Source organism: Argopecten irradians, chromosome 1, assembly GCF_041381155.1.
Source record: "Argopecten irradians isolate NY chromosome 1, Ai_NY, whole genome shotgun sequence".
NCBI lineage: Eukaryota > Metazoa > Mollusca > Bivalvia > Pectinida > Pectinidae > Argopecten > Argopecten irradians.
Genome location: NC_091134.1, coordinates 61,771,148 through 61,786,736, shown reverse-complemented (window position 1 = coordinate 61,786,736; position 15,589 = coordinate 61,771,148). Strand labels below are relative to the sequence as shown.

The 15,589-nt window shown below is 35.5% G+C and overlaps 1 protein-coding gene across 1 annotated transcript in view; it reads left to right on the top strand.

Annotated features, from left to right (window-relative positions):
• Positions 1 to 15,589, top strand: part of LOC138336795 (ralBP1-associated Eps domain-containing protein 1-like) — a 141,523-nt gene that overhangs the window by 55,380 nt on the left and 70,554 nt on the right. The window contains exon 5 of the mRNA XM_069286362.1: positions 698 to 830. Within this exon, the coding sequence (XP_069142463.1) occupies positions 698 to 830 (133 nt within the window). The remainder of the gene's footprint in view (positions 1 to 697; positions 831 to 15,589) is intronic.

Here is a 15,589-nt window from a genome sequence, read left to right as displayed (position 1 = left end):
ACATGTTTATGGATCTGTCAGAGCAGTTTGTTTGGCTGAAGGAGGAGATTGATTACGTCAGCTTTATACACCTCTAACATACAGACCAGGCTTGTTACTTCACACATAATGCCCTATGTATAACATATCTACACAGGCATAAGTCAGTAGGGTTGGATCTCTTTTCTCTTATTTTTGATTTGATGGGGAAGATTGGAAGAATTTGCTTCTGGCAGAAAAAACAAATCCAGACAAAAAAATTGTTTAGGTTAGAAGTTTATATGAGTGCAGTTAATGATGTTGGGTAATATGTTAAGGAAAACATATATAGTGGCTGTGCTTATTGTAAAACTGTGTCAGAGTTAGAGGCCTGATAAGTCAGAGGAAAGCATCAGTCAAGTCTTCAATATGAAGCAGATTTTGGTTACATACAGTTTTTGGTGATAATTGAATACACTGAAGACAATGAGGTAAAGTTTTTACAAAATAGAAAATGTAGAATGTGGAAATGAAGAGAATATGATCAAAACTTCACCTGAAATGTTTGTACTTTGACCTCAGCTGTGTTTTACCTTGACTCCTTTGTGTGGCCTTGACTTGCTTTGATAAACCTTAATTATGTCATCAGTTGTAGGTAACTTTTCCTATAGCTGTTTGTAATATTGACGTTACTCTGTTTGCTATTGCTGTTTGTAATATTGACATAACTCTGTTACAGGCCTCCTGTCCAAGGAAGTGCACAACAACCAATGCAAACAGCTGCTGGTCAGCTCCCTCCCCCACCCGCCAACAAAAAATCACATAGTCGAAACCTGTCTGGTCAGTACCGAAGTCTTGATCAACAGGGGCAGGTAATTAACCTCTTGTTCCTTTCATTAGAAAAAACTCTGTAATTTCAATGATCTTATTTCCAAGATAAATAAGGTGTTATGTCATAATTTCTCTTACATGAGATTGTTCTACAATTGTTATGTAAGCCATTGTTTTTGCTTCTGACATTGAAGTATTCTCCATTCTGATATATTGGGGTAGTTTTTGATATAATCCTAGTGCGAATTTTATTAATTTTCAGATAAATTCTAGAGACGACTCTCCACACAATGCAAAATCTCCACCTTTTTCTCCGAAACAATCTCCACCCTCCTCTCCACCCGTCGTACCCCCTACCCAGAATGCAATACAACCCAATCCCAACTGCTTCCACCATTCCAGCGGTTGTCACGGTGACAGCCAATCAGAATTCATTTCCAACCAACACTCCAACAGTGATTCCCAGTGGGGCCCAGACTACAATTCAGACGGGGCCAAGTGGGGGACCCAGTGGGGCGCCCCCTGCCGGTTATGTTGCTAACTCAATGAATTCCACACACGAAGCAGGCTGGGCGTCATTCGAGGATGACGGGAGTGAATGTCACGGTAAAGGCAAGGTGTTAGTGTGTTATGTGGTCAATGTGCAGTCAAACTTTGTGATGCACAGACAAATAGGTACAATAATAGTTATGTACCAAAAATGTATTTCAGTGAAATAAAATAAAATCTCTACTGATAATTCTTTGATGTTTCTCTGCTGTCACGTGTTGGAATAAAATCATTGGACAAATATTTTTACTCGGTATATCATAAAATGGAATGACAAATATTCTTACCTGGTATATTATAGAATGACAAATATTCTTACCTGGTATATTATAGAATGTTAAAATTTGTTCCACAGCAGTAACATATCATTACGGTAATATAACTTATTAACTAATGTCGTAATTAAAACTGAAAGACATCAATTGAAATCAAACTTAGAGGATGTCTACTTCATTCATAAGCAATGTAACAAGAAAACAAAAAAATGGAATCGAAAGTGTAGGATATTTACTTCATAAAAGTGACCTCCTAAAAGTCAAAACAGAAAGTGAAAGTGTTAACTTTGTGATGAGGTCTTTTCACAATGCTTTTGTATTGTTCCTTTGTATGGAGTGTTACAGTCAACTACTCAAGGAACATTACCCAAACACAACAAGAACTGCTTGTGTAACGGAGGAAATGGCCTAGCCGATAAATCACTTGGTATCACATTCCTATGTCGTAATGATATCAGAAAGCGTTCAACATTTAACTAAAATGTAAATGTTGTATTGATTTTCAATAAGTTCTGATACAGTTTCATTACACATGGGCTGCAGTACCGACACCAGAATAAATAATGGCAGAAAATAACATAGAAAAACACTCATGCAGATGTCAAACTCCATTTTGATTTTACACTATGCTATCACGTTTGCACAGATTCTGATGAATAGGGAGTTGAGATTGTAATTTCTGACACTCCTGAATGGCTATCCAACAACTTAGCCAACAGAAAATGAAGTTTCTGGCATTCCATTTTGTATTCCCTGTTTTAAATTGACAATCTGAAAGACTTGTTAACGTACTAGGAATTCTAGCCATTTTTGATTAGCACAACATTAATTTTTAACTGGTGACAAGAAAGAAGACCGATTGCTTTTTATTACATGACTACTGACTAGAGGTGAAATTGCACTCAAAGAAAGCTTGTAACTTACAATCAATTGTACTTGATTTGTTTCCAAGTCATTTAAGCAACTAAGTACATACCATATTTTTAGCTCGCCTATTCGAAGAATAGGGGGAGCTAATGTTGTCACCCTCGGCTTCGGCTTCAGCGTTGGCGTCCCATTTCACGTTAAAGTTTTTGAGCTAGTTTCTGTTTCGTCAATTGTTTTTAAGCTTAAGTCATCATAAATGTTTATGATTTTATTTTCCTAATGTGTATGGATGCTGAACGTGATAATACAACCAATTTGGGGCCCTTTAGGGGTTTTTTGAGTCTGTGTATTTGTCATATTTCCATGTTAAAGTTTTTGAGCAAGTTTCTATTTTGTCAATTGTTTAAGCATAAGTCATCATAAATGTTTATGATTTTATTTTCCTAATGTGTATGGATGCTGAACGTGATAATACAACCAATTTGGGGCCCTTTAGGGGTTTTTTGAGTCTGTGTATTTGTCATATTTCCATGTTAAAGTTTTTGAGCAAGTTTCTATTTTGTCTATTGTTTAAAGTGTACACGGAATGGTTTGGTATATAAGGCTTGATAAATGTGTCATTGTATAAAATTTATAATGGAGAAAGTACCAGTTTCATAGCGAATACGGTATTAGAGATAATGCGACTTTTCTCTAGAACACACCTGAAGCCCCAAGCCATTGACCCCGATTCGGGACCCCTGACCTGTGACGTCACGAGGACAACGGGACCTACTCTACTCGCATAAGATAGAGTGGCGATTTTCTGCGTCTGCCATCTAATATAAACTATCTGTTTGTAAATATCGATCTTTACAGACACAAATACATGTGAACATGTCCGATACCTATTTAATATTATCCTCAATCACAGATATGAGTTTGGAATACGCTTGAAAATAGGGATTTATACCATGCATATATTGATGTACCTGTCGTAGATAAATGAACATTTCTGCGCGATTTCTGCACAATTATACACAATATAATGTTAGTATAATAATCCACGTACGTTGTAAATCTACGGTATTTTGAACCACATATACATGAATATTATGTAAAGGATTCTTGACTATGTTATCCAAAACCTGACTCGGGTCGTTGTACTGGTCAAAACCCGCTTTACAAATTTCTGACTTTTTTAGGTCATCTGACCCAAAGGGTCAGGATGACCTATTGTCATCATGCACCGTCCGTCGTCGTGCGCCGTCCGCCGTCCGCCGTCCGCCCGTCCGCCACCGTCCGTAAACTTTTCATTCAAACGACTTCTTCTCAATAACCGGAAGGCCCAGGGTACTCATATTTGGCCTGTAGGTTGCTGGGATGAAGGCTACCAAGTTTGTTCAAATGAATGACCTTGACCTTCATTCAAGGTCACAGGGGTCAAATAGGCTAAAATCTTTAAACGACTTCTTCTCGAGAACCAGAAGGCCCAGGGTACTGATATTGGGCCTGTGACATGCTTGGATGAAGGGCTACCAAGTTTGTTCAAATGAATGACCTTGACCTTCATTCAAGGTCAAAGGGGTCAAATAGGCTGAAATCCTTTAAACAACTTCTTCTCAAGAACCAGAAGGCCTAGGGTACTGATTTTGGGCCTGTAGGATGCTGGGATGAAGGGCTACCAAGTTTGTTCAAATAAATGACCTTGACCTTCATTCAAGGTCACAGGGGTCAAATAGGCTAAAATCCTTTTAACAACTTCTTGTGAATAACTAAGAGGCCTAGAGACCTGATATTAGGCCTGTCGCATGCTGGGATGAAGGCTACCAATTTGTTCAAATGAATGACCTTGACCTTCATTCAAGGTCAAAGGGGTCAAATAGGCTAAAATCTTTAAACGACTTCTTCTCGAGAACCAGAAGGCCCAGGGTACTGATATTGGGCCTGTGACATGCTGGGATGAAGGGCTACCAAGTTTGTTCAAATAAATGACCTTGACCTTCATTCAGGGTCAAAGGGGTCAAAAAGGCTAAAATCTTTAAACGACTTCTTCTCAAGAACCAGAAGGCCCAGGGTACTGATATTGGGCCTGTGACTTGCTGGGATGAAGGGCTACCAAGTTTGTTCAAATGAATGACCTTGACCTTCATTCAAGGTCAAAGGGGTCAAATAGGCTAAAATCCTTTAAACAACTTCTTGTGAATAACTAAGAGGCCTAGAGACCTGATATTAGGCCTGTAGAATGCTGGGATGAAGGGCTACCAAGTTTGTTCAAATAAATGACCTTGACCTTCTTTCAAGGTCATAGGGGTCAAATAGGCGAAAATCTTAAAACGATTTCTTCTCAAGAACCAGAAGGCCTAGGGTACTGATATTGGGCCTGCAGGATGCATGGATGAAGGGCTACCAAGTCTGTTCAAATAAATGACCTATGACCTTCATTCAAGGTCACATGGGTCAAATAAGCTAAAATCCTTTAAACAAGTTCTTGTGAATAACTAAGAGGCCTAGAGACCTGATATTAGGCCTGTCGCATGCTGGGATGAAGGCTACCAAGTTTGTTCAAATGAATGACCTTGACCTTCATTCAAGGTCAAAGGGGTCAAATAGGCTAAAATCTTTAAACGACTTCTTCTCGAGAACCAGAAGGCCCAGGGTACTGATATTGGGCCTGTGACATGCTTGGGATGAAGGGCTACCAAGTTTGTTCAAATAAATGACCTTGACCTTCATTCAGGGTCAAAGGGGTCAAAAAGGCTAAAATCTTTAAACGACTTCTTCTCAAGAACCAGAAGGCCCAGGGTACTGATATTGGGCCTGTGACTTGCTGGGATGAAGGGCTACCAAGTTTGTTCAAATGAATGACCTTGACCTTCATTCAAGGTCAAAGGGGTCAAATAGGCTAAAATCCTTTAAACAACTTCTTGTGAATAACTAAGAGGCCTAGAGACCTGATATTAAGCCTGTAGAATGCTGGGATGAAGGGCTACCAAGTTTGTTCAAATAAATGACCTTGACCTTCTTTCAAGGTCATAGGGGTCAAATAGGCGAAAATCTTTAAACGATTTCTTCTCAAGAACCAGAAGGCCTAGGGTACTGATATTGGGCCTGCAGGATGCATGGATGAAGGGCTACCAAGTCTGTTCAAATAAATGACCTATGACCTTCATTCAAGGTCACAGGGGTCAAATAGGCTAAAATCCTTTAAACAAGTTCTTGTGAATAACTAAGAGGCCTAGAGACCTGATATTAGGCCTGTCGCATGCTGGGATGAAGGGCTACCAATTTTGTTCAAATGAATGACCTTGATCTTCATTCAAGGTCATAGGGGTCAAATAGGCTAAAATCTTTAAACGACTATGTTGTATTGTACTATTAGTCAGATGACCGTTAAGGCCCATGGGCCTCTTGTTCATATAACCCTACCCATACGAATTAAGTTATGATTTTAAGCAGAATTTTTTGCATATATGTAAAAGCATCTACTACTAAATTGCATTATATCTGAAATCGATCCATTTTTCATATAATACAGTACATAATCCGACGACATTGTTGATATTTCGCTCAATTTAATTTATTAGTGTCTTAAATTGAAAAAATAAATAAATCATGCCACGAGTCAGACGAAAAAAAGAATGAAACTGTCTATGTTCTAATCCAAGTTACAGATATCAAGTACAGAGCAAAATCAGAACTGTACTTCCGAATAGCCAATGTCGTGCTGCGTTTATCTCTTTAACCTGTATACTGCAGTAACTAAAAAACGTGTGGGTCAACCGAGACTAATGAGGGGGCTAATAACCAGATTACGTAAGAAAGGTGTTTAGTGACCTGTCACGCTTCGTTGATTAGCTCACGTCAGGTGTCAAAAGTAAGATCACAGGTAAGTTAGCGATGGACCATCATTTAATTGATGTATAATGTCATATTTGTTTACACTTATAAAAATACTTGGTTTACAGTAAAATATACCGTTCGAACATAACATATAACAAGTGTTTAAATCACTAGATGTATACATAATTGTATATTTCAGAATGACCAATGTATACATTTGTCTCGTATATATATTTCTAGTTATATGTATATGTATTTTTATAACAGAGACTACGAAATTAATTTATAAAGGCATGTCGAGAAAGAACAATGCAAATATGATGCACAATGTCATAATTTTGATATTTCTGGTAGTTGCTAGATTTTGGATATCCAATTCTTTGTGAATTTTGGTCAATATCGATCATTATATAATACTAATAATGATAATCTATATGACCAATAAATGTACTGTTGAATATTGTTAAAATAACACATGTTCTCATACAATGTTCATGTACATGTAGCTATAAAAGGATGATAGACTTGTTACATCTATAAATGAATTATGTAAATTTTAAATTCAATTTCTCGCAAGTGGTTTATTTTTTTTTTATTTACTCCACCCTCCCCAATTTAATGTCTAATGATATTTATCGATGTATTGAACTATGAAATACAATTTAACACATTTTTCTTTTCGTTATGATGATTCTTCTGAAATCCAATAGGCCAAGTGAATTTTTATTTATTCAGAAACATATGCAAATGGGATAATTATATGAACATACATTTTTCGAATTCGTCTCTTTTTAAATGACATCTATTCCTCAGGTTTGATAATTTAGTAAAGCTGTTAAAACAGAGATAAGATCTCTACTTAAAAGTTTTTACACAAGGTACACCTGGCTTATACCAGAAAACATAAATAACTTATAATTTCCGCTAATCTACTTATGTATTTAGCATGATTTCAGTTGCAATATTTCCTATTTTATATATAATTAAATCGTCACCATAACTGTATACTGTATATATATCTGTAAAATTCTCGTAACCCATTTTAGGAATACATATATGGTCCACCTTTGTGCTAAAACCCCACTACCAAACACCTCTCACTGCCGTTGTCCTCGTGACGTCACATCCGTTTATTCCCCAAATGCTGTGGCATAGCAAGTCATCTAATCGAAAATTTTATTAAATGTTCCTTTTGTAATTCACAGGGAAAAGAAATGGAACAGAAGAAAAGAAAAAAACTGAAGGAAATTCTCTCGAGACAAGGCCAGTTGAAGCCCGATAGCCCTGACATGAAGGATCAGATTTCTACTGGAACAACAAGGGATGGAAATTTGACTGTAAATTCCTTATGTGTTTTTTCGTGTCGATCCAAGTCAAAGAAAACAGATGTTTAGATGATGTGATTTGTTGGCTTGTGACCAGTTTGTTGGTCATACGACGAACTTTCAGTGGACATTACCAGACAGTATAAATAATGATCACAACATCAACAACAATGATAATTGAGGATGATAGGAAGGGGTTATTCTATATTACTTTCTATGACCCAAACTTTTACACTATACCAGTAACTATGCCATGTTGGTTTTAACTGCTGACTCTACAAACCTAAAATTGCAATAATGTAAAAGATGCAAATCAAAATTGAATTCATTCTTTCAATTGTATACATCCATCAAATCATGCAAGCACATTCATTTCTTTATATTTTGCAAAAGATTTTTTCATTTTGAAAACAGATGATATCCTTAATTTGTACAATTTTGTAATGAGTTTTGTATATTTTTTTATATATTTTGAATTTGCATATGTCAATTTCTGTGGATCATTTGGATATTAATTTGTGTTACTTTAAGAGGTGCTTTGCCAAGAAAGAAACGGTACCCCCCCACAAGGTGTTTGTGTCTTACCAAAAACCCTCACTGCCAAATGGATTATTTCATGGACATCTTTTTTTACTTCATATGTGCTATGTGTGGGTGTCCAAATCTGCCTTAATGTTCAATTCTTTTATAAGTAAATTAGTAATGTCGTAATTATTTTTACAGGGAAATTCCAGGTCTTGTATTGTTGTCATAAAAAATTCAGTTCAATTTTTTTTTTCAATTATTGTGATTAGTATTTTCAAAGGAGTTAACAGTGTGACTATAACTTTATCCATGAATCCAAACAGAAAGAAATGTTTAACATTTTAGTAATATAGCTTGTAATTAACATCTACTGCTAGCTTACAATCACAGACAGGTGTAAGATACTATAAGTGGTGCAGACTACTTTTCTTCCATTACTGCAAGATCCGTGGACATTAATTCTCGTTTGATATGCACCATATGTTTCATTATGCATAGACACAGACAGAAATTGGCGAGGATATTATAGAATACTAAATAGAGCCCTGTAATAGCTTAGTGTTTTGGTGTATAAATTATTATCCAAGTTTTACCAAGTGTATATTATTGAGACCATTCACTACCCTGTACAATGCTTGTGTATTATTTATTTGTACATTTTTCTCTCCTACAAGACCAAATAGAATTATTATGTTAATAGATCATTAATGTCAAAATAGACAAAATATATTTGTAATATTTATACAGAGTTTTTGTTGTCTTTACAACCTGGGACCTGTTGTTCAAAAGGTGGATTAGGCTTATAATCACAGTGACAATTTTCAAATCAAGATGAAATTATTTCGGTTAGTACACACTAAGTTAAAATGATTTTTAAGAGCACCATTCTTTACCTACTTAATGATTTTAGTGAAGACATAATCATAGGTTTTACAAATTACAGTGAATTGGAAATAAGTTTCACTAATCATGTGATTAAACTATCATCTTTTGAACAACTGAGCCCTGATGCTAGAGGAGATCTTAAGGAGTGGCACTGCAGCACGCAGTCATCATCTGTTGAAGATTCCTTGTATCCGTATTAAATTTGAAAGTCAAAGAAAACAAGTTTTTGAATGTAAAACATAAGGGCATGGTGATGACTTATAAATGATCTAAAGTTTAAATTTAGCGATGAAGTTAAGAGTGTATAGGTTCTTGGATTCTCTATGTGTTCTGGCTAAAAGTAAATAAATTGGTAAGCAAAATGAAATATTCATGTGCATCAGTTTGGCCACTGCTCAAATCTTAAGAGTTGTCACTGACATGCAGTCACATGCCTTGTGCATGAAGTTAATTCAGAAACATGTATTCTTTAACTTTAATGATCCACATTACACGTTGCAAGGTATCAAATTTTCACAAATAAAACTGACCAGGAAGCAGCATTATTAGCCGCAATTTGTCACAAAATGTGACTGCAAACCAGATTTTGTTGATGAAGGGGAAGCAACTCTTAAAAACTGAATATATTTATTATATCACAGGCATTTTAAATGCTTGATCTACAAATTAAAAAATGTCTAATGAACAAACAAAAACAAAAAAGTATTTTACAATTAATATTAACTAACATTAAAATATTATTACAGTTGAGATTTTATCACAGCTGAGAAAGGTTGTCACTTTCATGGTGACACACAGTGGGCAGTCTGATGTCCTGATTACACGGACTAGCTGACCAATGGCTGGCCCACTCCACCCTAAACTGGTTACACATCTCACCCTCCTGGCCGGCAGGTGGATCCATCATGTAATTCTCAAATAAGAGAGGATCGCCACTTCTTTCCCAGTACCATTTTTTGGCGTGAGTGTTGTAGACTGTTGATGACAACCATACACTGGGGACTTCAGCTCTGGTCTCTGCTAGTAAACAAAAAATATAAAACAACAATTTAAAAACTGCAACACAGTAAATAAAAGATCATATAATCAATATAATCAAAAAAGCTTGCAAATTAGAAAAAAAATCTGAGGTCTCACTATTTAAGATCCAATTCATTTTTGTCATCAAGATGACTTTTCACAACAGCTTGATTTCAAATAGACCAAAAAAATAGCTCATCCTTGAAAATGACTCTTGCTTTTTGGTTAATTAACTTGTGGTCTATATCACTGCATCCAGTCAGTGTCTTCCAGACACAAGTCTTATACCTAAATATGTATGCATGGCTCAAAGTCAAATGTGTCTCGGAATTACTTCCTGTACAAGCATCAGTCACGCTGGTGTGTGGGAAAAACAGTGGTTTGGTAGTAATGTTTAATCATCCAAAAACATTAACTCTTGAAGAAAAGACTGGTGCATGTGTTGGCGAAACAATAAACACCCCGTCACAAGCCATGTGCAGACGACATCTTGTGGCAATTAGTTATGGTATAAACCAGGGTTCATACAATGCATACAAAGTTTTCATTAATTTGTTTAAATTGCTACATAGGGAGTTGCAGAGAACAGTTTTTTCTTTCATCAAATATTTTTTGGCTGGTTGCAGATGGAGACTGAAACAACTACATGTGAAATTCGCCTAACTTGGAACTCCCAACCTAACACCTCCTCCATATTCTGATTTTTTCTATAATTACTCCCAGCAGTGTCTGTCATAAACAGGCAGAAATCTGTCATCACACGTTTAAATTTTATGTACATGTATTCTGTAATGATATTGTTGGACTCCACAAGCAGGTATAATCGAACAGACTGCTTGTTTCTATCAACAGACAGACATCTTTATAATTAACCCTAGTAGTGCTGAACGGGTATATATCTAATCCATCTGTCGGGTGCTGAACGGGTATATATACCCGCGAGACAAAAATGGGAAAACCCCATATTTCTGAGATCAAAAACGAAAATGTGTGACTGAAATAATGAAAAGCATTTCTGTTGATCATAAGTTTAGAATCTCAAAAAAATATTTCCAAAATATTTTATCCTAACACGCCATGGTTTAGTAGTTGTCGTAACGAAACCAACAGGAATCCCCAACTTCAGTCAGAACGACGGTATTTTTAGCTCAGCGGAAGCGGTTGAAATATCGTGGTTTGCGCATGAGTTGTGAAAGTAGATGACGTAATTTTATCGCCATGCGGGAAAACAGGTGCTCTATTATTTTAAAGAAAATGCTATCTTTCGGCGAGTTTACAAATTAAAAATAAGGTATGTAGTGACATTCAGAATATATAGATATTCCTTAAGACATTTCTTACGTTTATATGAATGATCTTACTGTCGTTGTTTTCAACCAAGTCAAAATTCGAAGCAAGCAGTCGTCGTCAAACAGTGCCATGCGCAGTCGATCACTTTGCCGGAGTTTATGACATAAATTCGATAATTTGATAGTTTCGGCAAAATAGCGAAATATTAAATGACTGAAATATAATATTTATATGGTATTGTTATTTATCATTACAAGTGTTCTGTTTATTGTAACGTAATTATGCTGAATCAAACGGTAATCTTATCTCGACTTTCACTTTGACCATAATACCGGAAGTGATCGTCGCTGTTTGTAAAACAACATGGCAGTCAGCATCATAATCGATCAAGTTAAGGGAATACATGAGATAAAATATTACCAATGGTTTGACAGTTTTTATACTGATGATAAGGAGAACAAGCAACGATGGTTCTAGAGCCGTTTGCTGAAGAAAACTTCGGTAGAATATGGGAAATCACCAGTCTGCTTTTACAACTTGCCCTTATCCAGTGGAATGGGATCGCTATCATTGAAATCATTTTCACAGAAGAAATTTGTGAATACAATTGTTTTCGGGATCACAATTAGGTATGACCGACTTATACATCAATGGACATCCAGAACTTACCAAATATTCATGACATGGGCTTCAGTCTTTCATAGCACTATCTAAAAAATGGGTGAATTCAAAATGGGCTTCGTAAATCAGATCAAAACATCTGAATCAACATTAAGACTGCTTGTCTACAGACAGTGTTTTGGGGCAATCTATTTTTTACATCTGTAATGACCTGTGATAAATTTCTGTATATTTTGAGTTTTTATTTTACATATTCGCTATACAACTGTTAGTTGTCTCCATGGTGAGGACACAAAATATAGTTGGTTACACATCTCTTCAAAACTTTAGGATTTCAAGATGTTTGACTATCTTAAGTCAGTATGTAGCTTTTAATAAGGGGATGATTGCTTGGAGAGTAAAACTGAAATTTTCAGTGTACAGTCCAGACACACCTGTCAAGTACAGATTTGAATTTGTGACATACATTGTTACTTTGTGACTTTAGTAAATGTTCACAAATAAAGTTGCAAAACTGGACAGCTATCAGTGGTCATGTATAAAGTGATATTATGACCTTGTAATCTGCATCACCGAACTTTATCTTCTGAAAAAAGGTACAACATCTACGTGGGCTTCAGCAGTCCAGATCTATTTTTATTTATGGTAAATAATATTGACTAAATATTACCGGTATTTTGTATCTTTTACACATTGAACTACGTAACCATTTGACACTCAGGCAGTGACGTATATTGTAATATTGTTTGAAGACACAAAAGTGATTTAATATTGTAATAATTACTTACATGTAATTTCAAAAATTTAAGTATGGCAGGAAATTTCTGGGTTTTTTTTATATATATGGCATAACAAGAAAGGAGAGAAAGCACAATCTCCTGAAGGCTCACAAACAAGGCATTTTGTTGACTACCTGCCATTAACAGGATAGGAAAGTTTAAAGCCACAGTGCAGGGAAGTGTGATGTCTTTGGTCCAGTAGAGTACATGTGATTTTTTTTCAAGTCACAAACATCCTATTTAGGCTTACCCAAAATCCTGCAGAAGAATGATGTGTTTCAATTTTCCAATAATTTACTATTAGATATTAGCATAGGTTGCATTATGCTTTTAACCCTGCTTTGAGTTTGTACCATATAATTGCAGAAATAAGTGCATGCATACCCAGTGTGACATCAAGACAGTGACAGCAGGAAGAAATAAATCTTTGTCACCAATAAAAACAATGTTCTGGGAACAATATCGATATTTATATAAAAGGGAGGGTTCAGGCGGAATCAGCTGTGTATTTTAAACAGATTGTCAAGTCTGGTTTTATAGGCTTCCTGGATCCATATCATTTTTAAGAAAACTAAATTTGAGCTTTATCTGTGTATTTTACTAGATGCTATTCAGTTCTATTTTCATAGGCATGTAACTTGGAATTGTCAATAAGGACACCTTGGTTATGCTTTTAAGTTTGTATTTTTCAGTTCTAGAGTAAAGCTACTTGTACCCATGTCTGCAGTAAGGCCAATAAACATTTGTCTATATGGTCATAATCCTTGGGTGTTTTTAACTGTTTTACCATGTTGTACGGTCTATTTTAGGAATTCCTTGTACCTTTATCTTCATCGAGGACACACTACGTTGTGGAATCATCTGAGTATTTTACTCAGATTGAGAATTCCATTTAAAGTGATATCCAAGGTAAATTCATACGAAAGGAACTTATATTCAGGGAATTACCTGTGTATTTTTACAAAGGTGGTTAGTCTATTCTAGGCTACCTGTAACCAATTACAACACACTATATTTCACTATTGTAAAGAAATTGCCTGTGCATTATGCATTACACCAGGTTGTGTCTTCTATTCCAGGCTTACTGTATTTGGTATCATTGCTATGAGGGCTGCTCAGACGTCGATCATTTGCATAGGACGACTCAATTGTTTATTTTTCATTTAGTTCTGGAAGGGAAATAACCAGTAATATACATGTAACTTCATGTGTATGCTACAGTTTTTTTTTCATCCGGTGTCAAAGAATTAAAACTGGAGTCAGGAAAACTCTAATCTCTATGTACAATAAAACCATACAACAACATATTGCTAACACACCACCCCCCCCCCCCCCCAACCACACACACCTTCTCCTTTCCTCTTTTCCCTCTGGTTTCACTTGAAACAAGTTTAATTTCATAACTAATAATTGTTTCACCTATATATTCAAAATTACATAATTACTATTTGTTTTCCTGAATTTAATCCATATTTCATATTTTGTCAAATGTTTGTTTTCAAAAAGAATAATACACCAGTCTAATGTAAAAATTTGATATGTGACAAAGCTGTCCATCAGAATGTCTCCCTTGAATAACAAAATTTTTAAGTTTGTTTCATCTATTTCTTTTTCAATAATCAGTTGTGATTGAGTTATTTGACAATATAAAAGAAGAGGAGCTCATTTAATGATGTGTAACAAACTATTATTTAAAAGCAAAGAACAATTAATTTTTTTTCTAAAGCTTTGTTGCTTTTCTTACCTGAGGTATTTGTGCCACATTTTTCAGACAGGATTAAAAAGAGCCTACATTTTTACATAAAAATCGACCTTTCAAATGACCATGGAATGTATCCAAACATATTATTTTAGGATGCTTCTTGGTTATTTTAGAATGAAGAAAAAAATAGGTTTTATTTTTATTTTTTTTCAAACAATTCAGCACTCGGACACTAACCCAATATGAGTACAATTCAGCACATACTAAACAATGTTTTAGTGACATTTTTTGGTTAATTTTTTTTATTATTTTTTCAAGCTCGGGGCCTTGCCCGTGTTTGTGTCAATACTTTTCATTACTTTCTAATTATCTATACTTATACTGCGGTAAAATAACATCATAATCACATTGCATCACTCTGGGACTTTAAAGCAATAGTCCGATGCCCATGAATTAATGATTTAATGGCCGTACTAGTGGCCAACTGTAATGAAACTAGTCCAATTTAACCAGTGGCTCTTTTAACACGATTAAAAATTGGTAAATACTTATATTTACAAGAGCGGTGGTTCTATTGTATTTTTCGACACATTTTGAGTGCTTTCTGTATGGCAACTGTTTCCTGTCACGGATGCACCATTTTGTGAGAATTTGCATTCAAGAACAACATCCAGACTAATTTAGGGTTAAAAAAATTCAAACTGGTCATGACTGAAGTGCTGACGCAAAACAGACTGTATATTTTATTTGGACTAGTGGGTTTATTTAGTCAGACTAGTAAATAATTTTGGGGTTTACTAGTCCCAATAGACTAGACAGCGAAAAAAATATTAACTTTTTTTCATTACTTTAAAAACAATTAAATATAAAATTGTATAAAAGGGTTCATATCTCAGAAGAGCCTTCTGCTCTCAACTAGATAAACTCAGGGATTCAGGATGCGCAGGGATTCTTCTTACCCAGACAAAGATTACAGCGATTCTACGGTACAGAGATATTCGCAATTCTACTGGTGTGTGATTTAAGAACCCTTAGACACCAGAGGAATCCCAACCGGAGGCGAAAGACTCAAAAGTTGTCAAACACGAGGCTCTGACAAGTGTTTGACAGCTTAAGAATCTTATCTTCAATGTTGAGATT